Source organism: Lobosporangium transversale (genome assembly GCF_002105155.1).
Source record: "Lobosporangium transversale strain NRRL 3116 chromosome Unknown BCR41scaffold_19, whole genome shotgun sequence".
In the NCBI taxonomy this organism is placed as follows: domain Eukaryota; kingdom Fungi; phylum Mortierellomycota; class Mortierellomycetes; order Mortierellales; family Mortierellaceae; genus Lobosporangium; species Lobosporangium transversale.
This window is the reverse complement of record NW_019028997.1, coordinates 666339-692107: the sequence shown is the minus strand read 5'-3', so window position 1 is coordinate 692107 and position 25769 is coordinate 666339. Positions and strand designations below refer to the sequence as shown.

The 25769-nt window shown below is 42.5% G+C and overlaps 9 protein-coding genes across 9 annotated transcripts; 4 read left to right on the top strand and 5 right to left on the bottom strand.

Moving 5' to 3' along the window:
* Nucleotides 1–1431: 1431 nt before the first annotated feature.
* BCR41DRAFT_396531 (hypothetical protein) lies at nt 1432–2444 on the bottom strand (the record flags this gene model as incomplete). The annotated part of the gene is made up of 5 exons (XM_022028818.1): nt 1432–1482; nt 1605–1760; nt 1899–2008; nt 2118–2221; nt 2404–2444. The coding sequence occupies 5 exons, from the start codon at nt 2442–2444 to the stop codon at nt 1432–1434; spliced, it is 462 nt and encodes a 153-aa protein (XP_021881319.1).
* A 630-nt stretch (nt 2445–3074) lies between these two features.
* BCR41DRAFT_65962 (hypothetical protein) lies at nt 3075–3859 on the top strand. The gene is made up of 2 exons (XM_022030966.1): nt 3075–3731; nt 3816–3859. The coding sequence occupies exon 1, from the start codon at nt 3292–3294 to the stop codon at nt 3643–3645; it is 354 nt and encodes a 117-aa protein (XP_021881318.1). The 5' UTR covers nt 3075–3291; the 3' UTR covers nt 3646–3731; nt 3816–3859.
* On the top strand, nt 3636–4680 carry BCR41DRAFT_354088 (hypothetical protein). The gene has a single exon (XM_022024253.1). It carries the CDS (start codon nt 3989–3991, stop codon nt 4229–4231), a length of 243 nt encoding a protein of 80 aa, XP_021881317.1. The 5' UTR covers nt 3636–3988; the 3' UTR covers nt 4232–4680.
* A 289-nt stretch (nt 4681–4969) lies between these two features.
* Nucleotides 4970–7088, bottom strand: BCR41DRAFT_370916 (hypothetical protein; the record flags this gene model as incomplete). The annotated part of the gene is made up of 6 exons (XM_022026564.1): nt 4970–5318; nt 5440–5594; nt 5824–5866; nt 5901–5986; nt 6721–6823; nt 7018–7088. 6 exons carry the CDS (start codon nt 7086–7088, stop codon nt 4970–4972), a joined length of 807 nt encoding a protein of 268 aa, XP_021881316.1.
* Nucleotides 7089–8187: 1099 nt separating this feature from the next.
* On the bottom strand, nt 8188–11178 carry BCR41DRAFT_354086 (hypothetical protein). The gene is made up of 2 exons (XM_022024252.1): nt 10988–11178; nt 8188–10885 (listed from the first exon to the last, which is right to left on the bottom strand). The coding sequence occupies exons 1-2, from the start codon at nt 11044–11046 to the stop codon at nt 8341–8343; spliced, it is 2604 nt and encodes an 867-aa protein (XP_021881315.1). The 5' UTR covers nt 11047–11178; the 3' UTR covers nt 8188–8340.
* Nucleotides 11179–11768: 590 nt separating this feature from the next.
* BCR41DRAFT_354085 (hypothetical protein) lies at nt 11769–13677 on the bottom strand. The gene is made up of 4 exons (XM_022024251.1): nt 12798–13677; nt 12432–12637; nt 12211–12337; nt 11769–12096 (listed from the first exon to the last, which is right to left on the bottom strand). Exons 1-4 carry the CDS (start codon nt 13498–13500, stop codon nt 11828–11830), a joined length of 1305 nt encoding a protein of 434 aa, XP_021881314.1. The 5' UTR covers nt 13501–13677; the 3' UTR covers nt 11769–11827.
* An 823-nt stretch (nt 13678–14500) lies between these two features.
* BCR41DRAFT_297140 (SGNH hydrolase-type esterase domain-containing protein) lies at nt 14501–15314 on the top strand (the record flags this gene model as incomplete). The annotated part of the gene is made up of 2 exons (XM_022020448.1): nt 14501–14621; nt 14758–15314. Coding segments are annotated over 2 exons (678 nt in total), but the record flags the coding sequence as incomplete, so codon positions are not given.
* A 210-nt stretch (nt 15315–15524) lies between these two features.
* BCR41DRAFT_422325 (putative death-receptor fusion protein-domain-containing protein) lies at nt 15525–23197 on the bottom strand. Its single transcript, XM_022030141.1, has 7 exons — nt 22852–23197; nt 22217–22704; nt 19535–22091; nt 17007–19366; nt 16792–16884; nt 16331–16676; nt 15525–16185 (listed from the first exon to the last, which is right to left on the bottom strand). The coding sequence occupies exons 1-7, from the start codon at nt 23099–23101 to the stop codon at nt 15566–15568; spliced, it is 6714 nt and encodes a 2237-aa protein (XP_021881312.1). The 5' UTR covers nt 23102–23197; the 3' UTR covers nt 15525–15565.
* Nucleotides 23198–23345: 148 nt separating this feature from the next.
* BCR41DRAFT_336789 (3-oxo-5-alpha-steroid 4-dehydrogenase-domain-containing protein) lies at nt 23346–24822 on the top strand. Its single transcript, XM_022022046.1, has 3 exons — nt 23346–23633; nt 23794–23920; nt 24169–24822. Exons 1-3 carry the CDS (start codon nt 23393–23395, stop codon nt 24707–24709), a joined length of 909 nt encoding a protein of 302 aa, XP_021881311.1. The 5' UTR covers nt 23346–23392; the 3' UTR covers nt 24710–24822.
* The last annotated feature ends 947 nt before the right edge of the window (nt 24823–25769 follow it).

The following is a 25769-nucleotide window of genomic DNA, read 5'->3' as shown; positions in this document are numbered from 1 at the left end:
CACGATTAATCTGCAAGCTTGCCGATCAATGGTGCCAACCATCCAAACACTAAAAGATTTGGCGGAAGACCATGAGGTTTTTTCACTATCGATGGCTTCAAACAAGCTAGACAGAGAGTGGAGCAAGAGGTTATGAAAGTCGGTGAAAATAGTACTGCGTGCTTGTTCAGCTTTGTATTATATAAAAAAAAAAAAATAGCCTAGTATAGGACTGTTTCGATTCATGTGCGCCAAGACTCAACCCTAGGCTGGGTCCAAGCCTAGCGGGGGATACGCCGAAAAGGAAAGTTGTTAAGGGTTTGCAGTCATTAAGATGCGCTTGTTACATTCAACTATCCAAATCAAATAATTGCTCAAGGTCAGGTAGGATCGACCTTGATTCTCCATTGTTGTATAAATCTGATGCGTCCTCTGGTTTGTGCTCATTGCAGGCGAGCTCAATTTTAGCTGTCACGCCAACACTAGATTCTAGAGCCTGCACAAGAACGTCGACCTTCTTGCCACCCGATGATGTTACACTCCCAAGCATCCGCTTCAATATCCAGATACAGTGCTCCTATTCGAACCACTCGAGCCATTCGGTACTCGAAGTAATCAAACAACTCGAATTACCCAGAGATCTGTAACTTAAGGCCGTTATTCGAATCGAGCTAGGTAAGGGCTTATTTGAACCGATTCGAACTTACCATGATTCGTTTTCGATTCGAATGCATTTGAACCCATTCGAGTTCGATATGTTCGAGTCGATTGGGAGCACTGTCTGCATATGTTTCTTACTGGCCTTGCATGCTAGCTCTTTGCTATTTTCAAAAGCGAAATAAATCAGCAGGCGTCGTTTGTCAGCTATAGAAGTCAAGTCTCGAAGAGCTTTCAAGTCCAGACACATTGGCCCATCATATAAGAGGTTGAACGCGGAGTTCCAGTGAAGAAGGTAGTGAGATTTGTGCTCTTACCTATCAGTGACTTAATTGGTTTGTAGGATGGAAGTGTATTGTTCGTCCTTCCTAGTGGATAAGTGGGCTCACAATTTTTTTTTTTTTTTTTTTTTTTTGATAACTGGGACCCACGAGGTCGTGAGGATATATTGGAAATAGACTCTAAATGCAAATAAACAATTTATTTTCATTGATGTTTTCAGTAGTAGTAACGAAAGGAAGTTAACACATGCATCGTCGAACAAATGGCTTTAGTGTCTGTGGTTCGTACACATATTTTCAGTAATGCAATAAAATAAAGTTAAACACCATCACCTCCTCGTCTTTTTTAATGGTCACTGAGTCAATAATACAGTAAAATAAAGTTAAAACATCAACAAATAATCAAATCGGTAATTGAGAAATTGTGCTGCGCAGACATATTTTCTGTTTTTACAAAATATAAAAGAAAAAAATATTTATAAAGCAGCTGTTTTCTGTTGAACTTGTTCCTTACCTAGCATCCTGTATATTCACCCTTATCTTCATCAATCCTTTCTTCCCATTTCTATATATATATCAATAATATCAACGATGTCAACAAATACTCTGTACGGAAAATGGTGAGCATCCACATACCTTGGGATTAACGCTTACTTTCATACCACAGATTATTCAAAGTGGCGTTACTCTTCCTTCCTTGAATACTCTGATGGCTCCAATGAAGATACCTGGAACTTTGGCCTCCGCACAATAAGCGAGAACAGCTGGACGCCTAAAGCAATCACCGATAAGTGCAAATGTACCTCGGAGGCTTTCCGTCATGAAGTATGCCGCCGTAGTAGCCTATTGATAAAGCAAAAGCTGTCATATGTATTTGTGTATCATGGGATATGTGTGCTGATTGCCTTGCTTAATATTTGTGGTCTAGGTGAGCGGACACGAAAGGATGTCCTAGAGCCGGGAGTGATCACGAAGAGATACTCCCGAGCCAACTGCTGAAGTTGAGCGAAAGGAGTGGTCCGAACTGGCCACCCCCACCACGGTCGAGTACGGCAAGGAGGATACGGCATTCTTGCTCTTCAGCGCATTATCTTTAAATGATAATAAGCAAGTCAAAAGAGAGAGTCGCGAACGCCTCCAAAAAAAAGAGCTCACCAACGACTATGATATGAATGTCGCCATAGCATTGAACACGCTTACCTGCGCGGCCAATTTCAAGGAGCTCACCAACTTGATATTGGAATTTGCCCCCCATATGGTGGCTAGCTCTGTCGGGGACTCTGAGAGAGTCGATCTGGATTTTGCTTTGAGCAGTGTGATTAGATGGTTAGTATAATACGTTTTGAAACCTTTCACATCTCTATCATCGATACTTAAAATGCTAACAAGCGACTGATATGTTCGCATGTATTAGGAGACACTCTGCGGGTCGGGTGGGAAGATCCATCAGGAGAGGTGGTTCATAAGCGCTATTTATTCCCCCTACTTGATGTTTCTGGAGACCTTTCCGGAGGTAACCCTTCGCATGATCGGAGCGACGGGGGAATCAAACGAGGAAGCTTGTCACGACGCTACCATACTTCAAAATGAGGTCTAACTAGAGCTGCTAATCATATAGGCGAAACCCAATAAGCGAGGGTCTATGGCGTATGATTACCATAAAATAGAGCTATCCATGGCAGCAAATCTCCAAGTCATGCTCAATAAGTATGGGAACGGCGACAGAACGAGCTTTCGGACGTTTGGACTCTTCTTTGTTGGGTATGAGATACAGATTTTGGAGGCTAGGGAGATAGAGGATGTTATCGTGGTGTACCGTATTGGCATATATAGCATCCCCGCTGATATCCTTGCTTTAAGACATCTGGAGGCGGTACTCCTTCCGACTTTCAGTTATTTCCTGACGACCTCGCAGTGCAGACTCATATTCATCCACTGAATAGGGCCGACGCTAACGCGACCAGATCTATCAGCAATAGCTCCAAGAACAACAAAAAAGGCAAAGTGCTGCGGACAGAGAGAGAGTATTTCTTAAATGTTGATTTAAAAAGCCAAAAGGCATCATTATGATGGCAGCAACAACATCCTCCGATGTCAGCTTTTCCTCCCCTACAAATAGGGAGCTTGAACTAAAGCTGAACAGCCATGAGACAGGTTAGTTTCATCTTACTGCTTTATCGATCAAATGTTTGCTGCGACAGTCATTGAACTGTACCAGAGAGACCTTTTCATTCAGACGTTTAGAGTTTTTTGTCAAGTCCCACAGTAAAATACTACACCAACTTTACGCTACAATTGATTAGATGCAGCTGTGTCCTGGATATTTACCCCTTTTTCTTACGTGAAGGTGTCCATCGTGGTTGTTCACATTTCCATGCCTTGGTTCATTGTTTGTCCACTTATTTTCTGCAGCTTTGGACCCTTCGATGCTCTACTTTCCGTTCTCTTCTTTTTTTATGAACATCATTTTCTTCTTGTGATATTCCCTCTAACTCTCATCATGCAGTTTTCTTTCCTCTTGTCTTATTTTAGTATGTTCTATCGACTTGCTACTTCTTTTTGCAAATGCTTCCTCTTCTATTCCAAATTCAACGCACTTTCCTTATACATGGCGCCAGTGTCTTCCTCTTCCACTCAAGCTTCTGTCTGTCGACTCTTCTACACTACTGTTGATCAAGCTATGCTAGCGAGTAGCCGTAGTCAACGCCAAGGTTGGTCTTGGCCTTAACCTTTTCAAAAGACAAAGAGAACTCTCTTTTTCTCCGTGTCTCTCATCGGATCTAACCTATTGCTCAAGCATGCAATTGGCACAAGGTAAATAAATGAAGGCTACGGGTTTATTTGTCTGAACATAAGAACAAGGACGGCGTTTATTTGCTCATTACTGTCAACGCGCAGCTGTAGGTCAAACAAGACAGCTATCATTTGTATAAAGACGGCTCTTCCTTAGAGAGGCCTCCAACACTATCATCCCCAGAGGAGCTGTCTTTGTTCCACTTCTTTGTTTCCTCCCTTCTTCATCTCGATTTACCTTGTTTTTCTATATTGACTCAAAAGCTAGCAGTACTACAATGAAGTTGGCTGTTATTGTGTTGCTTGCCGCGGTATTGCCAAGTATGGCTGTTGGAGTAGAGTGGTGCCTCTGCGAACATCCACGTACTAAAACACTCTGCAGCTCGCACTCATATCGAGACCCCAGCAAAATCGTTGGTGTGATGGTGCGGGATAGAGGCATGTGGTACTGCAATGTCGGCGACGATGCATCTGAATGGTGGGAGCGATGCAAGGGATTCCCTTCCTGCACGACAGTATGAGGAACTCCTGTAAGCCCATTTATTCAACGATAAACTGAGGTTACTTACTTTGTGCATATGCAGATGTATTTGTTAACTCAGCCTTAGGGGACCACTTAGCGTCGCTAGTGTGTATGAGCAAGAACGCCACCACGCCTAGGGGCCCAACATGCAAGCTACAAACCCGCTTTGATATGCACAATAAAGGAAGTAGTTTGTTTTTTTTACTAATGTCAATTTGTTTGGTGGACTTTATTTCCCATGGGCCTTATGTACCATGTTTTATTGCAACTTAGATTTTCACAAATATCTTTTTGCCGCGTGGAATCCCAAATCTGGAGAATTATTTGCCATGGGCATCAGGTCTGGTTGTGGTAGTTTCTAGACGAGGCCTCAATTGGCGAACTTGCCTATGACTACAAAAAGGCTTTGCATAAATATCCCCCTAACTGTGGATCTACAGAATATCCCGATTAATGGATACTGAATGAAATAGAATTAAAATCATTATAATTAAATCCATGTAACTATCAATCGTCAGCCATAACAGATTCAATGGATCTGTTGCTTTTCCTTTCTAATTGTGATATGAATAGGTGTCCGAACATCTTAATTAACAGATTCACTGGTTCATTCTAACTGGCTGTGCTCTATCAGCCCTGTGCTCTATTCATCTATGTAACATCGCGTTCATGAAGTTTGTCTTTTTGATGATCCCGTATTTCGAACAGTACAGCTGGTTTTAGTGATCCTTTATAGTTATTGATGAAGTCGAAGTAACTGCCATCTATGTAAATTCTTATTGGAGGGATGCTGATGTGGCTGAGTTTCAAAATCACCATCACTAATATTGTGAGGAGATTGACAGGCTCGCATGGTGCTAATACAAGTCGTGGTTGTTACAATCGAGAAGATCGAAATATTAGTCGATTGAAAATATAAGAGTGTGTCTGGAATAATGGAGTAGAACTTGCTGGGGGGCTTATTAGGATATTTGTTATAGGCTATTTCTACTTGTACAATCCTAACCTTTGGGGATGCTATCGTTGCCCTCTTTGCTGTGACTTCGGGCATAGACCAATGCTCCAGTCTGCCCAAAATCTTTCTGCTTGGTGTTTACTGAATATTTCAGATTCTTCCTGAAGCCTCTTTCGTCTGCCATCACGGATTAAATCTGAGCTTATAGGCTTTGAATAAGAGCTCATTGCTGACTCCTGCAGAGGGTCGACCTTGTCACTTTTTCTGGTTCAGTTACAAGAACTTTGTTAAGTAAACTCTTTATATTTGAAAGGGTCTGACCAAAAAGAGCGACAAGGTCGACCTCTCTGGATTCCTGGTCATATAGATCAAAGTGACGAATGAAAGCTCCAAACGAGGCGTCTTCCTTTCAATTTCCTTATTAATCCTAGCAAGAAAAGTGAACAATCAGAAATACAAAGAAGGTATTGACATATAGAGTATATTCAGGCAGCTTCTATTAATATCGCGTATTCGTTAGTACATGTCATACAGAGAGATTCCACGGCGGTCCTAGAGAGCACATGCCATGCAAGCTACTCTGAAGACCACCGAAGTCACAGCCACCTCAGACTCTTGGCAGAACCCAAATATACCTGCTGGAGCAGAAGAAGCGGATCATTCTTGACAAAGGCGTTTCTGCGTATAATAAGAATTTATTCTGAAGGATTACCTTTGAACAGGTGAACCTATTTCAGTTCTGAATAAAATGCGAATTGTACACCCACTTTCGATGTGAAAATATAACATGCAAATACGCTACAGCGCAAAAGGAAATTGAATGAGAAAAAAAAAAAACTAGCAAACACAGTCGAAATGCAGTGCAGGGCCGAAGAATCAATAGAGAGTGTGAATGTTATTCATAATACAAGGATTCAAGAGAGAGTATATCTTAGAATGACTTTGTATGAAGAAAATATGAACAAGGCTTTTAGATTGAACTAGATGGACTACCCGTGGTTTCGTTCACGGTCACAGTAGTCTAGCACTTCGCCTCGTGAGGCTCATTTGCCTGGTTGAATACCAACGCTTGGAAGCACCCAGCTTAGGTACGATGCCTGCAAGTAATAAAAGCATACCTAATAGTTTCCTTTAGTCTGTAGCAAGTCGAAATCAGTTTAAACATTCATGGAGGAAGAACAGCATTGTTCAAGCATAGGAAAACTATGATTGTTTTGCAAATTTGTAAAAGAAGAATCGTTCTCCCAATCATTATTACCTCAAGTGCTTAACTGTGCCAATGAGGAAATCCTTCGCAGCCCTCGCAGCTGTCATCCTAGGTTAACTATTCAAGTGGTATTTGAGATACATTGGCGCGAGGCACACTCCACCAGCATTTCTGGCATCAATCGCATCACGATTAATACACCACGCATTTACGGTAGTATCTTAACCGTGATAAGACTGACTATAGGAGACGGATGTGGTTGGTATGGTAACAGCATGTACTAGTGGAGCAACTATGAATACCACCTAGTAGTTTGGCTTGATACTATTGCTGCTAGAGCCAAAGACTTGAGCATGCAATCAAACGATTCTTTAACGTCTCGAATGACAACTAGTTTTAGGTCAGCATGGAGATTCAGCAACACACCTCTAGCGAAAGGAACCGGAAAGGTGTTTTTGTTTTTATTTAGGCTGAAGAAGAACGAATGAAAAATGGTAAATGTTGCGAGATGCGCTAAAGAGTAGAGGCAAGTAGATGGAGGACCTAGTTCATCGTGATGATAAATAGCTTGCTATATGGTTATTGCTGATTCTTTTTTATTGCTGATAACTGATTATTTTACTTCCTTAGTATGCAATAGACGGTTGTTTCCTGCTTGTAGAAAGCATGGAGAACTAAAACCGATCTACCCATGGGTTGATGGAAGCTAAATAGCCATTTTTGCCTGGTTTACAACGCTAGAGATAAACAAAGTGATTAGTTCCAAAGAAGTACCAAGATCCTGACCTTGATGCCACTGGCTCGTATTTCTTTTCTTTTCTTTTTTTTTCTTTTTTTTCTTTTTTTTTTGAAGGGTGGAATAGTTCAAATTGACTTATTTGGGTGCTGAGTGGAAGGTACCGTATCCCGTACCTTATTGGAATTACAAGGCAAGGCTTAGATCCCCTAGTGTCCGGAATGGCTCCAGCTTGCAACTCTTCTGAAATATATAGAGCAGAGATGTCTTCTTTGTGAAAAGGTGAGAAGCAGCTCTTCTTCAGAGGAACACAGCAACCTACTTCGTTTGCGATGATCCTTTTCGTTTCTCATCCTCCCTTCCATTCATTCAGGTCGAATAGGGGGAAGCTGACAACGAAGCCAACATGGCTTACCAAAAATGCACCCAACCAGAGAAAAAGAGATAGCCTTTATAACTCATTGAGATGTGTCACGCTTGAAAGTACGGCTCGAGAAAGTTATTCCTAAGAAATGAATCCATGCGATCCAGAAAGTGTCGGTGAGATACTTGGAAATGCAACAGAAGAAATGAAGTGAAAAACTGTAGAGAGTACATAGCTGGAGTCGAATTATGGGAGACAATGGATGAGAGGGATAGTAAGAGAATGAGAAAACGAACAGAGTTCAAAGGTGCAAGGAAATGAATGATCCATGATAAAGTCGTTATCGCAGCAGGCACAGCGCACATTTTAGATGTGAAGTAGTTGTAAGAAAGGAAGTTTAGGTGAGCACAGTTTTCAATGCATAGCGGGTGTTTACATACTACTGCGGCCAATCATTAACCTTTTTCATGGATCCTTTAAGGGATTAAAAAAATGAGTTCCCAATAGCATTGGTACGCTAGAACTTCCTCGCAAAGAGAAAGGACATCGAAGGACCAAAAAGCAACGACGCTATGAGCATTCACTACCATCAGTTATTTATTTATTTGAAACAAACATCTCTTTTTAGCTACCAAGATAATATCGGTGACCAATTCAACCAAATAGAACTAATAAAGGTTCATATTTATTAGCCAATACCGGACGTGTTACAGCGCCAGAAATAATTAACTGTCGTCTAAGACACTCTCACATATAAACAACTAGAGTCGCGTTAGCCTTGGGTGCCTTTGACAGTGCAAGAGTTCCTTCATTCCCAATTGGGTTGTACGTCAAGTCCAGGTTAGTCAAGGTTGCGTTAGCCCCTTGCGTGCCTCTGACAGTGCCAGAGCTCCTTCTTTCCCAATTGAGTTATTGTACAAGTTCAAACCGGTCAGACCGGTGTTTGTCTTGAGTGCCTCTGACAGTGCAAGAGCTCCTTCATCCCCAATTGAGTTGTAGCCCAAGCCCAAACCAATCAAGGTAGTGTTAACCTTGAGTGTCTCTGACAGTGCAAGAGCTCCTTCACTCCCAATTGAGTTGACTTCCAAGCTCAAAGCAGTCAAGGTTGTGTTAGCCTTGAGCGCCTCTGCGATTGCATAAGCACCTTCAACTCCAAGTGATTGGGATTCAAAGTCCAAAGTATCCAAAGTCGTATTTATCTTTGACAGCAACAGAGCCCCTTCCTTTCCAAGTGAATCGTACTCCAAATCCAAAGTGATCAAGGTGGTGTTGGTCTTGAGCGCCTCTGACAGTGCAAGAGCTCCTTTCCTCTCAATTCGGTTGCCCATCAAATCCAGTGTAGTCAAGGTAGTGTTAGTCTTAAGTGCCTCTGACAGTGCGAGAGCTCCTTCATCCCCAATTGAGTTGCTGTTCAAGCCCAAACCAGTCAAGGATGTATTGGTCTTAAGTGCCTCTGACAGTGCAAGTGCTCCTTCCTTCTCAATTGAGTTGCTGTACAAGTCCAGGTTAGTCAAGGTTGCGTTAGCCTTGAGTGACTCTGACAGTGCAAGAGCTCCTTCATTCCCAATTGAGTTGTCTCTCAAGTACAAAGCAGTCAAAGTTGTGTTAGTCTTGAGTGCCTCTGACAGTGCAAGAGCTCCTTCATTCCCAATTGGGTTCTTTCTCATGTTCAGAGTGGTCAAGGTTGTGTTGGCCTTGAGTGCTTCTGACAGTGCAAGGGCTCCCTCCTTTCGAATACGGTTGGACCCCAAATCCAAAGTAGTCAATGTCCTGTTAGTCTTGAGTGCCTCTGATAGTGCAAGAGCTCCTTCATCTCCAATTGATTTACCCCTCAAGTTCAACGTGGTTATAGCCGTATCGGCCTTGAGTGCACTTGCGAGTACTCGAAAGTCATTAAAGCCAATCCGAGGCTGCATCTCAATGGTTAGATTTCGAAGGTGTGATGGCCTATTGAATCGTAAACTGGGGACTTTTATAGTCTTCGGAGGGAGAACAATATGGATTGTCTTCATGCTGCTAAGTTCTATCATGCGAGCAAGTGTTTCATATGGCGAGGATGTCGAAAGTATTTTCCAGCTAATGCTTTCTTGAAAATCTCCGAGTTCAAGTCGAAGTATCGATACACTTGACGTCTTTAGTGCTTCTTCGAATGCTTCCAGATCAGCTTTGGTCCAATCCCAGTCAAAGATGATATCCAACTCATAAACACGTCTTGCATTGGCCAGCGCATCGAAGAATTCTTCAGCTGTTGTTTTGGACTCTAGTGTAATTGTCACTTTACCAAGGTGCAAGTCATATTCGCCACCATTTAGCTCCACTACCTTTTTGAACGCTTTTTGTTCTGCTTCTCTATATGTCCAACGATAGTGATCCAGACAGACCCATTTGACATGGCCTGTCTCTGTCGTGATCCTGTACAAGTTGCCAAGTTGTTTGCTTTCATCGTTGTTTTCAAGGAATTTCCTCAGTTGCCGAAGATCAGCCCCTTCAAGTACCTCAAAGTCATCGATTTCGTTGATCTTGCTCAAGACTGAGTATTCATTAGAGAGTGCTTTCATATATTTGATTGAGTAATCGATACCAGCATCGAGTTTCGGAATTGATGCCAAAGAAGCCGTCAAGGGCGATTTCATTTTGAGGGAGTGTAAAAGGATGAGCATGTACTTTCCATACTTGTGAAAGAACTCTGTGCTGTTTAGGATGTCATATCCTTCGTGTTTGGCAATATGGATCTGGTTGCTTTTGCTTATCGTTGCAGTGTGCTCTCCACATTCACAAAGGAAATGAAGGCGGACCTTGCTCCTCAGGAGATTCCGTGGGTCCCACTTGGTGGTGTCGACAGGCAGGACTATGAAGAGTCGAGGGATTGGATACTCATGTAACTCAAAGTTCTGGACAAGGATAGCACTAGCATGTCTTTGAAGAATGGCAAGTCTGTCGAGAGCTTGCTGCTGCAGTTTAAGCATTTCTTCGTCCTTCTCCTTCGCCTCCCTTTGCAGTTTAAGTATTTCGTTACTCAGTTTAAGCATTTCATCGTCCTTCTTTTTGGCTTCCAGTAACAGGTCAATCACCATGTTGCTCTTTTCTTTGGCCTCTAGCATCGACTCCGCAATCGCTTTAAGGCTAGAGTTGACCATCTCAGTTTGCGCTTTGTCGCGAGTAGTAAGGATTGAGTTGAAAGAATGAACCAAGTTTGATAATGGTAAAATATCCTGAGAGGTTAGGTTGGTTGGCATTTTCAACGCAGGCAAATTGATGACGGCCATGCTGTCGCTGCTAGTACTGCTGGTGCTACTATTACTGCTGCTATTACTATTGCAGACCTGTGGTCCTTCTGTAATGACATCCAGGATCTTGTTAGGATAGAATGCAATGCGTGAGGGCTCGATTCTAATTGGACCAAAGAATGAACCCATACCTAATTGAGCCCTCCCATGTTCTTATTCAGAGTATTTGATAACGCGCATTAGGCACTACGATAGAATAATATACCTGTTGCCATCAAGGTCTTCAAGGAACGGAATAGGATGTCCATCCGACTTGAATCTCATTGCATCTGGAAACACGTCTTGAATGTCTCTCAAACTCACATAGTATGACGGGTTGCCATTGGCTGCAGAGATGGAAGCAGACCTGACACAAACTTCTTCAATGCTGTCGTTGTCGCTCCTTCGGAATCGCTGGTATTGATTGTGTGTCATTGTGGTGGGTGCTCGATTATTCGATTGATGAGGACAAGATGAAAGATGTTCTTATTTCTTTCTTTCTTTCTTTTTTTTTTTTTTTTTTTTTTTTCAGCTTCGCCATTTGGTGACGACACAAGAGTGGGAAAAATATGATTGTTGTCCGGACCCATGCAATTGGTAAGTGTATGTAAGCAAAAGGAGCTTTATTCTAGAGTGAAGACATGTGGAGGAGATATCTAGGGATGATGGGAGAGAGTACAGATGGAAGAGGACAGTTAGAGAGTGAGAAAACAAAGTTGTTAAAGTCCATTAGTGTAATAAGTATATTAAAATACATTGCAGGTACAACGCCACATCGTAGGCCAGAACCTTCTGTGTATTATTTGCAGTGTGTAGGAAGATCTTACATGTAAAAAATTGCATCCATATCTAATCCATAGAAAGGAACTTGATCTGAAAAAAGTTTAATTTTATTAGGATTAAAACAGAGATAAAACGTCAATCAGTCAGAGCAAGTCCACTTTAATGCTCCTTTCTCTTTTAGTTCAATGAACATGTATTGAGATGTAAAAAAAATAAAAAAATATGGGGTTTTTATTTGTATTATATTATTATATATATATTATTGTATGCGTATATCTTTTGATTAAAGCTCCATCTCTTTGGACGTTGGTGGGATCTCATCTGGAGCCTCCATAACACGCTTAAAGGTGTCGTAGTTGTAGGTATCACTTACATCGCTATCCAGGCTTTTGTATGAAGTGATAGCAAAGACGATCGTACCAAATGTCCGCCCTTGTTTCGCACCACCCATGTAATTGGTTTTGATCACCTCCTTGAATATCATTGCTACTGATTCAGGTGGATTATGTAAACGCCCACATCCAAATGCAGATAATACAATAGCATCATGTCCTATATTGTATGTATTTAAAGTAAAGAATTCAGAGAAATTCAGCTTAGTCCATAACCATTCTGGTTCAGTTCAGCTGTTCAAGTGATAGAGAAAGAAGGTGGATCAACATATACCATTATCGAGGGCGATGCGAAACATATTCTGGATCTTTTTCTTTGTGATAATGACGGCTCTTTCTCCCAAGACCATTTCATTTGCTTCATTTGGAACAAGTGGAGGGTTCCTGAGTGGTGCCATGGCCTAGAAAAAATTCAAAATAAATAAATAAAAAAGAGTCAATGCGCTAGAAAGTAAGGAATGTACGAAAAAAAAAGAGAAAAAAAAAACTGCATACCAGGAAACTCATCCATTCTGGACGCTCCATAAATGCTTCATTATCCTTGATTGATCTCCTGAGGACGACCATGTTGGGACAGTAAACAGCTCCTTGACTTGGCAACGGATAAAATTCAGACCGCCTTGGCTCTGTGTCCAAACACTGATGAAGGTTTGTCCTACGAAAGAGTCCTGCTTCTTGTGTGGTGCCATCAGCTCTGTAATCTAGATGCGGAAAAAGGAGAGAGAGAAAGAGAAAGAAAGAGAGAAAAGAGAACAAGGTTATTTTACGTGAGCATTTTCGAAAATGAAAATGCAATGTATCAACCAGTAAAATGAAAATGAAAATGAAAATGAATACAGAACAGAGTACATGCATTTTTACCTCCACCTGGAAATTCACGATTGGCCATATCGAGGACAATTGGTTTAAAGCCCAGTCGTTTCAGCTTCAAGGCTTCATCCAGGCAATCATTATCGACGACTTTGATGACAGGATCCTTTTGGAAATCCATGATCTGCCTTCGGATCCTTGACCCCTGGTAGAGTCTAGCTCTTCTGACACCGGAATAAAGTTTATTTTTGTCAAGTGTGACAATGACACCAGAATTGGTCATGTATTGAAGTTCCTCTAATGCCTGAAGTGTCTCCTTCATCCTGGGACCTAATCGATCTCTCGATCCCGAGAACAAGGGTAGGGAGCCAAAACTGAAGCCAAAACCGATGATGGATCCAAGAAGGTGAGTGAGAAGAAGGAGAGAGAGGATCAAGAAGAGAGCGGTGCTGACTTGATACCAATTCCGTTCGAGACCACGTCTGGTTCGTATCCTGTGTAGACGTTTGAGTTTGAGGAACTTTTGTTGGCCAAAATGAAGCCATTGAGAGAGTTTGGATTGTGTTTGTTGATGAGAGAGACCAGCAAAAGGAAGAGACATTGAGTTTGGACGAATGGTGATGGGTTTGACATTGTACTGTTGTTGTTGTTGTTGCATGAGGGCTAGTTTCTGTTGCATGGAATTAGGTCTTGAAGTTGGGACATTGTAATGTCTTTCTTCACCCGGGGGCATGGAATAGGAAGATTTGGACATGATTAGAATAGGTATATGGATATGGATATGTATATGTATATGTACAAGGGATGGGGAAGAAGAAGAAGAAGAAGAAGAATGAAAGAAGTCAGAGTCTGGGCAAGAGAGAGAGAGAGAGAGAGAAGGAGAAGGAGAGAAACCGTTACTGTTTTGATTAATTATTATACAGGAACAAAGGAGTAAAGTGAAGAAAAGAAAAGGAGACTAAACAAGTTTAATAGTCTTTCATATTTATTATGCCTCCTCCTTCTCTCTCCATCTCTCCTTCTCTCTCTTTGTTTGATTGCTCTTTTTTACTCATTACCCATGACATTACCTCCATTACCTTCATAAGCTTCATTTCGTCCTTTGGACCCCACTCCATTACTTTCACTCTTTTTATTTTAAACCCTGCTTCACTTTTGCAATGCAGTCTCAACAGGCTGCTGACTCTGGATTGCGTCGTCGCATCCCTCAAGACAATCCTAACCAAGACAACAACGACAACACTCCTTCAACTAATTCCGATACAAATGCCAATGCTGAAACAAGCAAGACTCTTAGTGGAACAACAGCAACAACAACAGTAACATCGACAACGACATCAACGACAACGGCCTCTGGAGTTGACACCGTCACTGACAACAAAGTCTATTACAATGGACGTGCTTACGAAGGAACTGGACGCTTGCCTCGCGACGCTCCTTTTACACCAACGTATGTGAACGCTTACACCTTCAACTCTGCTGTTGCCTTCGTCTCCTTGGTGGTCACCGCATCCTTTTTTTATTTCAAAATCATTGCTGGCTTACTCGATTCTCCTCAAGTGGGTCCGACGCGTGAGTTCCAAAGTACTTTTATGGGTCCTCCTGATCAAGGAGAGCTTCGACCAATGGTAATCCCACTTTGTCCACTTTCATCCGTGCAACAACAACAACAACAACCACAATCAAACCAGGGTCAGACACAGAAAGGGTTTGAACCTATCGCAGATCAAGATGATTGTTTACTCTTTGGAAAGATTGTTGTTCTTGCAGACTCGATTTCAAAATACGGATATACTCATGCTACTCATGGATGGATAGGCTCATTGGCTGATGAATGGGCTGGACGTGCTGATGTAATCCTTCGGGGCTTCCCAGGTATAGTAACCCAAAGATTATATTTTGCATACACGATTAGAGACTTTTTATTAAATCAGGCTGACGCGTCTCCCTTTTTTTTATTTTTTATTTTTTTTGTATGCATGGTGTGTATGAATGGTGTGTATGCGGTTAGGATACAATACGCATTGGATCAAATCAATATTCCCAGATCTTCTACATCAAGAGTCCAAATCAGCTGCCGGTGGTGTTGAGCCTGTAAAACTTGTTGTGGTTGCCCTTGGAACGGATGATGCATCATTCCCACATACGCGTCAACATGTGGCCTTGGGCGCCTACAAGGAAAATCTTCGGTCCATCATCTCCTCCATCCGATTCCCAGATTCTCCAAATTATTCTCCTCACACTCAAGTTGTTTTGGTCACCCCAGCACCTGTTCATGATGTCATGTGGGAAGCCTCAGTCACTGCAGCCAACAAACGATTGGATCGATCAAACAACGTCACAAAGGAATATGCAGATGCTTGTGTTGAAGTCGGACAAGAGTTGAAGGTGCCTGTAGTCAATCTTTGGTCCGATATTCAATGTCAAGTTGAGGGCACTTGTATGTTGCATGAATCCACCCAATTGGAGGATTATATTATGGATGGCCTTCATTTGAAAAGAATGGGGAACGATGTTCTGTACAAAGGTATCCTGAATGCAGTTGCAGAACATTATCCGCAGCTCCATCCTGTCTGTTGGCCAACCATTTTCCCGGGATATAACACAGAATCCAGTACTGAGCAATCAGTACACAGGCGATATTGTAACCATCATAACAGTCGTCGATAGACAGGGAGAAAAAAAAATATGTATAAAGAATATTGCTTTTTTTTTTTTTTTGCCTTGAAGAATTGACAGATAATCTTTTTGTTTGCCGAAGCCGAAATAAATGAATGTGCCTGAAATTATTTAATCTTTTAATTTACTGCTTTCGTTCTCTATTCTATCAAAAACAGCTGTCTATTGTAATTACATGTGTCATGTTGGCGTTGGCTTGTGTGGACGATAACAGGATGTATCTTGGAAGGGTCATGGATGATCTCCAGAAAAGTATCCCTGTCAGTGTTTGACAAATTACTCTTATCAGAATGAACAACAGCTGGGTTCAATAAACTGGCCCCTCCTGCCAATTTGTAAAGCACTTCAAAGATAGGTTTACGACCACTGACGCCCCATGGGGATCGATCAACATGTTTCTCACCGCTACCGTCATCGACACCGTCATCGCTGTCATCGTTGGCACCACCACTATTATCATTACTATTATTACCATCACCATCACCATCATTATTATTATTCCTTTCGTCCAACTTTGAAGCGCTCCATTTTTCGATCGCCTGTTGAACTTCTTTTGTATCCTGAAGACAATGCTTTTGGAAGGCCTCAAATCTCTTTTGAATCGAAACTGGGAGATCAGAAAAGGAAGGCCGTGATGACAAGATTGACTTTAAAGATCGTAGAGTCAATTGGATCGATATTAATGGTTCGCGATATAAATTGGGTGATTCCTTATTGAATAGCGTTTTGCTTGGCTGCAAAGATTCAATGACGACTCGAGCTGGAAGATGTGGAACAAAAAGGAAAAAAAAAAAAAAAAAGGAGGGAGGGAGGGATATGCATTAGAATACGGTAATAAAAGTCAAGAAAAAAGAAAAAAGAAAAAAGAAAAAAGAAAAAAAAAATTAAGACAGAAGAGCGTTTACCTGGCTTGTTAGTGCCCATAAGACTAGAGATTAAGGAATCAACAAGAAGTTGGAGTTGTATCTCATTAACACCAAGGCCTGCGAACAAGCAAAGTTGATGATCGTACACTAATGTCAAGGCCTTTTCGGAAGAGACAGCATAGGGTAGGCGACTTGCACGAGAGACAATCAAGGTGGCCTCGTCTCGAACCTCTTGTTCATCATCCTGCAACTGCCAAATCAGCGCCTCAAAAAGTTTGAGGTATGCGCGTGTTACGTCCACAGATGGTGGAGCCTGCTTTGGATCCAACAAGTCGTTGGTAAAGAAAGCAATCGATTCCAAAGCTGCTTCTCGAAGTTGGAGTGTCTATAGACGGACCAAAAGGAAAAACAAAACATGTTCAGCACAAACAGGCGAGTCTTTTTTTTTTTTTTTTTTTTTTTTTTTCAATAATAAAGAGTAAGAAGCGTCCTTTTCATACCTGTTCTTCGTTTGCAAACTTGTGAATCGAGTCAGCCCAGCGATTCAAGCAATCAATCCTCAAGGACTCCTCAACACTGATATCACTCCAGATCTAAAAGCAAGTAGTACGGTTTATACAATTTTTTTTTTTTTTTTTTTTTTTGGTTTCGATGTTAGAAGCACGTCATTTCTGACCATTTCAAGAGAATATCATATAATTTTTTTTTTCCTTACCTGAGCAAAGACTTTTCCAATAGCAGGCAAGATCGCTTCCACAACGGCCACACCCCCAGTAGCTCGATCATCAATCCGCATCAAGAGCCGATTCCAGAACTCGACAATCTCAACCTGGCTACCCTTGGGGAAAGGTCTATCAGTGCCAAGGATCGATATGAAGGCTACCTCCAATCGAAGACATTCCAGATTATCTTCTCCCTCGAACAGAATATGGATCAAAGTGTCATGGATCGCATGTGTATCCAGATGGGTTTCCATGTCAATACTACCTCCAACTCTATTGGTATTGCCATTTGACTGCTGATGCTGTTGCTGCTGCTGCTGGTGGTAATGAAGAAGTGTCTCCAAAGTCTCGAGTCTGATTTCATAATCTTCATCCCTCAGTAGCATCACCACTGTCTCCGTTGCCTGCTCCTTAGACATCATAGTATTGTCTCCAAGAACAACTGTGGCAGAAATAAAGACTCTTGCTAAAAGACGCCGGACCAGATGCCCTCCAATTTGAGTACGATAACTCTGTTGCCCCTCCACAAGTCCAATGATTGCATAGTTGAAAATGAACTCACGAATAGATGTGAAGTGACTGTGACTCAAACGGGTCATCTCTTCATATTGACTCTCACTCTCCACCTCCATCTGCATGTCCTTTTCGCCCTTACCCTCTCCTGCCTCTGTTTCGACCGTGTTATCTTGTCCGATCCAGTCCTGACCAAAGATAAATTCTGTGCAGATTGAAAGGATCATCCACTGATTGATAGAACAACCTGTTTTGAGAACATGTTCTGACACTGGACCAAACATCTCTGCGAATCGAGTGACAAACGACCGACGGACCACTCGATCGGCAACTCCTTCGCCCAAGAGATGCCCACGTAAAAGAAACTGGACTTGAACAAGCAACCCATGTGTCTCATTTTGGGAAATAGTAGGTCTCAAGCATCCTTGCAGGATATCCAACACAAGATCCATCAAGTCTCGAGAGGCGATCAAGGGGATCAAAGCACGAGCAGCCATCTCACGTGTCTTCCAAATCGCACTGGCAGCACAACGACGAACCAGAGTAACAAACACAGACATGCCTCCATCTACAGCATCTGCTGGATCTGGATGTAAACTGGGTTGTAGCCTCGACAAGAGTGTCAAGACAGGATACAATCCTGGATGGACACGGTCTGTAGAGGACGACGATGATGACGGCGATTCTGCATTCAACAGTTGACTGACTGCAACCTCCAATTGACCTTGAAGGAACCCACGCAAGTCTTCCAGACGAGCAAACAACTCACGGCTCGTGATACCATTGATCGCCAAGTGCTCGTCACGGACTCGTTTCGCTCCAAAGACGCGATGAAGTAATGTGGAGAACAACATCACACCACAGTTGCGTACAGCCCATGATGGGGAAGAGAACGCACGGATGGAGAGCTCAAGACCTTGTCCGACATACGGCAGGACCGAAGTACTGAGCTTCGCATCCATAAAGAGTCGTCGAAGCACATTCATGGCATGAATCTGTGGAAGGTCCACCTGTTGGTTAGCGTCTGGGCTCACAGGCTTCAAAGCAATGGCCATGACACGTCGCATGACCATCGGTAACAAAGTACGTCGACTATCTGAGAGTTCTGCATTCACAAGAGCGAGGATGCAGAGAGGTAAGCCGGCAGACCTTCGAGTCACAGAAATGGAATCACTCAAAATCGCATCTAGGTTCTCTTCCAACCATGCTCTAGGTAATGCAGCTAGAGTAGCATCCTCAGAGTTCAAAAGTCGAGTGCAGAGTGAGATATAGGCAGGGAAGACAGAAGAGAAGGCTCCTGGATGGCGAATGGTGGTCAACAGTCGACGGAAGAGCCCACCTGCTCGGTCGAGTACCACGGGTTGTAAAACGCCATCGGTCTTGAGTGCACTGCTGATGATGGTGGCCTTGGACAATACAAGTTCCATCAAGGAGGAAGACTCTTTAATAGCTCTCCAACAGTAACTGAGGATGACTTGATGGTTGGGACCACCACTTTGTTCCATTTCATCCCCTCCAGAGGCGCTAATCACTGCGTCGATCGATTCTTCCATTTCTGTAAACGTGGCGGGGATGTTGCCCTCCGGTGAAGGGTTCGACAAGACACCCATGACAGTACCACAGACACTTTCTACAAGATCCATCATATCCGCATGAACGGTCTGCCATAAGGGGCGATGATTTGTAACCAATGGAGATGCATAGTCGATCGAAGAAAAGAGATAGCGGAGGCCTATCAAACTGCCATGTAAAGGATGGTGATGTGCCGCATTCAATTGGTTTAAGCGCGCCTTCTCAAGTTGAATGCGGAGTAGATTTTGTAAACGAATTGTAAAATCGACTAGATCAATTACAGTTGTATAAAATAAAAGATGTCAAAAGGAACAAGAAGTTAGCAGGGTAGAAGAGGCTAGCTAATGTATTAATGTATGAATCGGATATCATTTCGATGAATGGAAAAAAAAAAAAAAAAAAAAAAAAAAAGAAAAATACAGATGTTTTACAATACCTGCTGGGTTTCCTGTTTCTTTTGCAAAGTTCACATTAGAGACTTCGCCCACATCACCATAAGGCAGTTTGATGTCCCATCCAAGTTCAATCGCATACTTTACAAAGATGGTTTTCATCACTAATCCACCAGAATCACTCTCACCAGCTCTAGTGCTCTTGAGCCAGTCCAGACCCCAGCGTACTAGGCTATCTACGGATTCTTTAGATTCATATCCTGCATAAGGGGCCTTGAATGTCATGAGGATATCAAGGGCCTGCTCACGACAATGATCGAATGGATTCAAAAGACAGCCCAATAGGATCTTTGTACGCTCCTCTGTCGCGATAGGAAGTTGGAATGGGAAATTGGAGACCTCATCCGGTTTAGAACCGGAAGGTAAAGGTGTGCTCTCGATCCCGAACGTCTTGATCATGACGCCCAATATCCTCAAACTCGTAGAGACCCGCTGGAAGGACGCTCCAGGGTACACAGTTGAGAACAAGAGATCCAGCAGCCATTCTAGAAATTCCTTTGTTTCCGCCACTTTAGCTTCCCGTTCATTGATCATCCTATCCACTTGTTCCTGTGTCAGGTTCTTTTTACCGACAGGGGTATAAAGACGAGCGATCTCTCTCGCCAAAACAAAACAGTTTCCACGGACACGGGTCAGGAATTTAGCCAAGTGAGTGTAGAGTTTTTGTCGAAAATCAGGAATCACTGAATTCAGGTTGAGCGGGAGGAACTGTTTCAAAAGCCGATACTCGATGGAGGAGACAGGGGTGGTAGAGCGTCTGGATTCACAGAGAATGCCTAATACATCCAGTCGGATATCACCAGAGGCATGGTACATGGCATCATGGAGGATTGAAATTGGAATTTTGGATGATTTTGTGAGATCAGCTGATGAGGATGAAGAAACGTTGTTGCTGTCGTCAACATAATTACTGGAGTCTACCAAGTCTAGTGAACGACCGATCTTGATGGCAAGGACGATAGCATTGAAGCGATACTGTGCATCAGAGATATAGCTAGAGTAGGTCCCACTCTGGTCATTGAGCACCTCCAGTAATGTCCAGAATGCTTCAGGACAGGTAGAGAACAGGGGTGAGAAGATGAAGTGGCCTAAATGTTTGCGAATTAGGTCGTTCTCTGTTGTGAGTGCTTGAGCTATAGGCTTAAGCCAAAAGTCAATCCAGGGTTGTATTGCCGTCTTTCGAACCTGCTGAAGTGCCTCTGAGTCCTGAGTTGATTTCTCTACATATTCGCTTGTATTATTCTTTGCATTTTTTTTGGTTGTTGTCACTGGGATCAACACGTTGGCATGAAGGGAATCCAGCTCCAGACACTCTTTCCAGGATTTCCCGATCATTGCATTGATCGCCACAGCAGCTCCTGGTGCTGTTGCAAGCTGATCTAGTGCCAAGATGGCCTGTGCTAAAGCGTCCTGACGAAGCGCAATGACTTCAGCCATCGATACCCTTCCAACCAAGATGGCCAGGATAGGATACTTTGACTTGCGATGACCATCGGCCATGAGGATACGTCCCAGCAGTTGAATGACAAAATCGGGGGTCGTTGACTCTGATCGTAATCTGGATTTGAGATAGACAATATCAAGGAGTAACTCTAGAATATTCTTGACTTTATGTTGGACTGTATCGACTGGATCCTCCCAATAATCTAGAACATAGGTCGATAATTTCTCCTGAGCCTGCTCATCAATACAGTTGGCTAGTGCCTCCTTCATCTGAGCAGACGCAAGGGATTTTTCACTTAGATGAAGTTTGGTTTGTTGAAGCCAATGTCCCATGGTTTCGAACGCAAAGGTTTTACTGGAGATATCTCTAGAGGTAGCACACAAATAAGCGATTGCATGGAAGAGAACTTGATGAAGCACAAGACCACTCTCTTGTTCCGCTGCCTTCGGTCGATCCTGTTGTCCTCTTTTTTGAAGATCATGGAACACAGGTGGAGCATACCAGGTTGAGACAGGTTGAATGGGCATGACGAGAGCTTCCTGACGGATGTTTGTTAATAATCCACGGACGATGCCCAACATATACATGCCAGCGTCTTCCTCTCCTGGTCCACATTTCTCGCCCAGGTAGGTGTTCCATCCAAAGTCCATTTCGACCATGTTTCGAGGGATCTGTGGTAAGGATGTCAAGTCAACAGTGTCCATGCCTGATGTTTCTCCAAAGACAAGTTGGACGGTTCGCCTTGTGACCTCTTGAATGGTTGGAGAGGTCAAGTCGATCAGATTTGCAAAGATCATTCCAGAAATGGAGGAGAGATCGCGATGGTAGACAGGAGAGGAAGAGACTGTGATGGCGTCTTTTAGGATCCGAAGAATGTACTGGGGTGGATTATGTGTGGATGATATTTCAAACCGATTGGAATTGGAAGTAGGAGAAGTAGAAAGAGTAGAAGTAGAGGACGCTGCTGATGGTGAAGATGGTAAAGAGCCGTTTGAGGTGACGATTAGACGCGAGATAATGGCGAGGATGAGCTTGAGGATGAATTCCAGGTCTAGCATGGCCTCAGTGTATTCGGCTGGAATATGATCCCGTCCAACCTGTGTATGAGAGAAAGGAAGAAAAAGAGGGGTGTTTTCAATTGAGTGGAATTTTGTCCGCCAATTGTAGAGAAGGAAGATATAAAAAAAAAAAAAAGAAAGAAAGAAAGAAAGAAAAAAAATACCTGAACATTTGTGGTGATGACACGAGCTTGCAATAGTTGAGAAAGTTGATCGAGAATAATGTCCATGTCGGCATGGAGAGCAGTCCTTCCCATAGTATAATCGAGAGTTGTGTACAAACAGAGGGTTCGCTGATGCCATGCCATCTCGATCTGAATCTGGGGCTTTACCCCTAGTGGTTGTGATTGTGATTGTGATTGTGATTGTGTTGCTGTTGCTGTTGCTGCTGCTGTTGTTAGTATTGGTTCCAGAGCAAAGATACTATTCATAATCACCGATCGGAGGGCTGTGACAATGGTTCCGTTGGGATCGGATTCATCAGGCTGAAAATAAGGTTGTAATGTCTGGATCAATGCAAAGATCTGTTTCCGTGAGGCCAATTTTGCAGAAGAGAAATAATAAAGAGAAATGAATTGAGAAAATGCTTTTTGAAAATCATGTTGTTCCAGAAGTTGAGGGTTTTTCTCCTTCTGTGCCTTGACAGCCTGCTCTGATGTAGATAGTGTATTCCATGGATCAAAGAATGAAGTGAAAATTGTTTGGATAATGAGATTAGAAGGTAGGAACGAATAAATAGATGAATAAAAAAATGTATTTATTACAACAGAATCAGCCAATTGAATGTTCAATTAGTTACCTAGTTTCTTGAATGCTGCAGCTTGTTGCTGTGAGGTTGTACGACCAAAAGCCTCTTGTTCATGCTTGGATGATTGAACAAAGTCGATCCATGCCTGCACAAGTGGTTGCTGTTGCTGTTGCTGTTGCTGTTTTTGATCCACACTAAGGGCAAGGGCGAAAGGCTCGAGCAAGAGAGACCAGCAAGGAGCATAGGGGACAGAGAGGTCCTTGGACTGGAATGCCTGCTTGGTTCGTTGATGTAGCACCATTTGTGATGGGATGGAATGAGAGCGAGAGCAGAGTTGATCTGCAAAGCACTCTTTTCAGAGAGAGAGAGAGTAATGAGTTTTATTAAAAAAAATTTTTATGTGTGCTTCGCCTGGGAAAAAAATGTGATATGCCAGTCAAGTCAATCAAAGGAATGCATCATTGTGAGAAATGATATAATTACTTCAGCCACATTGGCTTTACACGCGCATTATTTTTATTATTTTTATTTTTTCTTCTTCCCCACCCCAACGCCCCAACCTTCTTTCCTCAAAGCATTCAAGCATTCCATCATGCAGTTGGTCATCAACCCCAGGTCTCCAAAGTCACGCAAGTTCCCCATCACCCTCGTCCTCGATGGCACCCCTGCTACTGTTCGTGTAGAGGATGTCCAGGCCGCCATCGCTGAAAAGTTTCCTCAGCTCTACGTGGACCGCCAACGTCTGACGGTTGAAAAGACTGCTCTTGAACAGGGCAAGACCTTGTCAGAGTATGGTCTCAAGGATGGTGACTCGGTCACGTTTAAAGACCTTGGTATATACATCCATGCATCCATACATGATCCATTTCCTCTCTTCTCTCTCTTCTCTCTCTTCTCTTTTTCTCTTTTTTGTTTGTCCGGGAATTATTTTGCTCACACTTTTTTTTTTTTATTTTTTTATTTTTTCATGTGCAAAACACGATAAAAATGTAGGACCTCAAATTAGCTGGCGTACTGTCTTCTTGATCGAATACGGCGGTCCTTTGCTGATCCATCCTCTGATCTATTATCTGCCCTCTTTGTTCTACAGCAGGACATTTGAGCACTCGATGATGCAAACGTATGTTTTCTATAAAGGGAGGGTTTTTTTTTCCCCATTCTATGAACCTATCTCCATTTTAAAGTGGCATGTTACCGTCTTTTTTTTTTTTTTTTTTCTTTTTCGTTTATCATGGAATCTCCTGGAACCAGGAACAAGCCAAAAAAAAAAAAAAAAGAAAGAAAGAGACAGGATAATAATCACGTCAAGAATCAATATTAACATTGCAATACTTTTTTTTTTTTCCTATTTTATCCTTCTTCTTGCAGCGTGACATTCTGGATGGTAATGCTCCACTTCTTGAAGAGAGAGTACGAGACCGTGTTCGTCCATCGTTTCTCCCACGGTACAATGCCATTCCGTAACGTGTTCAAGAACAGTGCTCATTACCACCTGTTGTCCGGATTGAATCTCGCTTACTGGGTCTACGGTCCCTGGAATGCAGCCGGCACTGTTTTGGGCGAGAGAAGTCGAACTGTGATCTATGGATGCATTGCCCTCTACGCCTTTGCTGAACTTTCCAACCTCAAGACCCATGTCACCCTTCGTAACCTTCGTCCCCCAGGCACTCGTGTCCGCAAGATCCCTCGTGGCTATGGCTTTGATTTGGTCTCGTGCCCAAACTATTTCTTTGAGACTCTGGCATGGTTGGCAGTGTCAGTGTTGACCCTTTCCTGGTCTGCTCATTTGTTCTTGGTGGTGGCTGTTGGTCAGATGTATATCTGGGCAGTGAAGAAGCATAAGGGTTATCGCAAGGAGTTCCCTGATTATCCTCGTGGACGCAAGGCCATGTTCCCTTTTGTTGCTTAAGAAAAGAAAAAACCCCTTTTGCTCCTCTTACCTTCAAAAGTTTTTTGTTCATCAATCAGGTTTAATCTTCCTTGATCTTGTTCACTATCATCACAATCTGAAAGTATGTAGCAAAAATAAAGTTTTTTTTTTTTTTTTTTTTTTTCAAATATTTGTGACTGTTGAGCAAAAAGTACATTTTTGACATTCCCCTCTTTGTTGAACAATAAGGCTTTAACTACCTCTTTGTCCAGCTACACTAAACAAAACCTAGCTTAGCTTTAGCTGATGGCTACTCCATTAGCACCTAAATAATTAAAGCTCAAAGTAAAGTTATTAGAAGGAAATACTCTTCTTTTTATGGACTAGTATGTCAACAACAATAATAATAATCCCCTGTAACCCTTTTGCTAGTGAACTGGCCAAAGAAATACCTTGAGTCACTTGGGAGTGAGGGTTTAGAGTAACTTCACTCGAGCTATTGACCTTTATTATCGAGATAATAAAGTACAGATTAGTAAATCGAGAAAGTGGAAAAAGAGAGAGCATGAAGAAACTATGTTGTTAGCCCAATGATTTACAAAGTCATTTCCAATTTCCAAGCAAATGCATTGTATAGTCCTTGAGCAATCAACTGTTCCTAGTGACAAATGATTCTTCATAGATGATGATTGAATGCGCCCGCCAAATGAGCTCAGCACATCCTAAGTGAGCTCAGCAGGCACCTCTTCCCGCCAAATGAGCTCTGAAGCGTACAAGGATAGGAGTAACAATCAACATTTGTACTTGCATGCACAGCTCCGACCATTTGAAAAGCTTTAAACCAAGCAGAATGGAGGAAAGGATAGTGGCAAAGGAAAATGATACTGATTGCCAAGGTGAGATATGTGCTGTAATGGAAGAGTGATGGTGAAGAAATGAACGCGGTTGGCTTATTTACGTGTTAACATATTAATAATCACAAGTCATAGAGGAGATTAACCGAAGACGTAATTTAAAATGTCTTTTCTCGGTACCCATTTAATGGACTCTAGTACGATTTTTTGCAGACTTTGGGACCATCGATGCATCTTCATGGACA

Coding starts and splice junctions, on each gene's coding strand:
- BCR41DRAFT_65962 (XM_022030966.1), top strand. CDS start 3,292: ATGCCTTGGTTCATTGTTTGTCCACTTATTTTCTGCAGCTTTGGACCC.
- BCR41DRAFT_354088 (XM_022024253.1), top strand. CDS start 3,989: ATGAAGTTGGCTGTTATTGTGTTGCTTGCCGCGGTATTGCCAAGTATG.
- BCR41DRAFT_354086 (XM_022024252.1), bottom strand. CDS start 11,046: ATGAGATTCAAGTCGGATGGACATCCTATTCCGTTCCTTGAAGACCTT. Junction 10,886..10,987: donor GAAGACCTTGATGGCAACAG/GTATATTATTCT, acceptor TGGTCCAATTAG/AATCGAGCCCTCACGCATTG.
- BCR41DRAFT_354085 (XM_022024251.1), bottom strand. CDS start 13,500: ATGTCCAAATCTTCCTATTCCATGCCCCCGGGTGAAGAAAGACATTAC. Junction 12,338..12,431: donor CAGAATGGATGAGTTTCCTG/GTATGCAGTTTT, acceptor AATTTTTTCTAG/GCCATGGCACCACTCAGGAA. Junction 12,097..12,210: donor TCGCATCGCCCTCGATAATG/GTATATGTTGAT, acceptor CATACAATATAG/GACATGATGCTATTGTATTA.
- BCR41DRAFT_422325 (XM_022030141.1), bottom strand. CDS start 23,101: ATGGTGCTACATCAACGAACCAAGCAGGCATTCCAGTCCAAGGACCTC. Junction 16,885..17,006: donor TTGGAAAAGTCTTTGCTCAG/GTAAGGAAAAAA, acceptor ACTTGCTTTTAG/ATCTGGAGTGATATCAGTGT. Junction 16,186..16,330: donor TATGGGCACTAACAAGCCAG/GTAAACGCTCTT, acceptor CACATCTTCCAG/CTCGAGTCGTCATTGAATCT.
- BCR41DRAFT_336789 (XM_022022046.1), top strand. CDS start 23,393: ATGCAGTTGGTCATCAACCCCAGGTCTCCAAAGTCACGCAAGTTCCCC. Junction 23,634..23,793: donor GGTCACGTTTAAAGACCTTG/GTATATACATCC, acceptor ATAAAAATGTAG/GACCTCAAATTAGCTGGCGT. Junction 23,921..24,168: donor GAGCACTCGATGATGCAAAC/GTATGTTTTCTA, acceptor TTCTTCTTGCAG/CGTGACATTCTGGATGGTAA.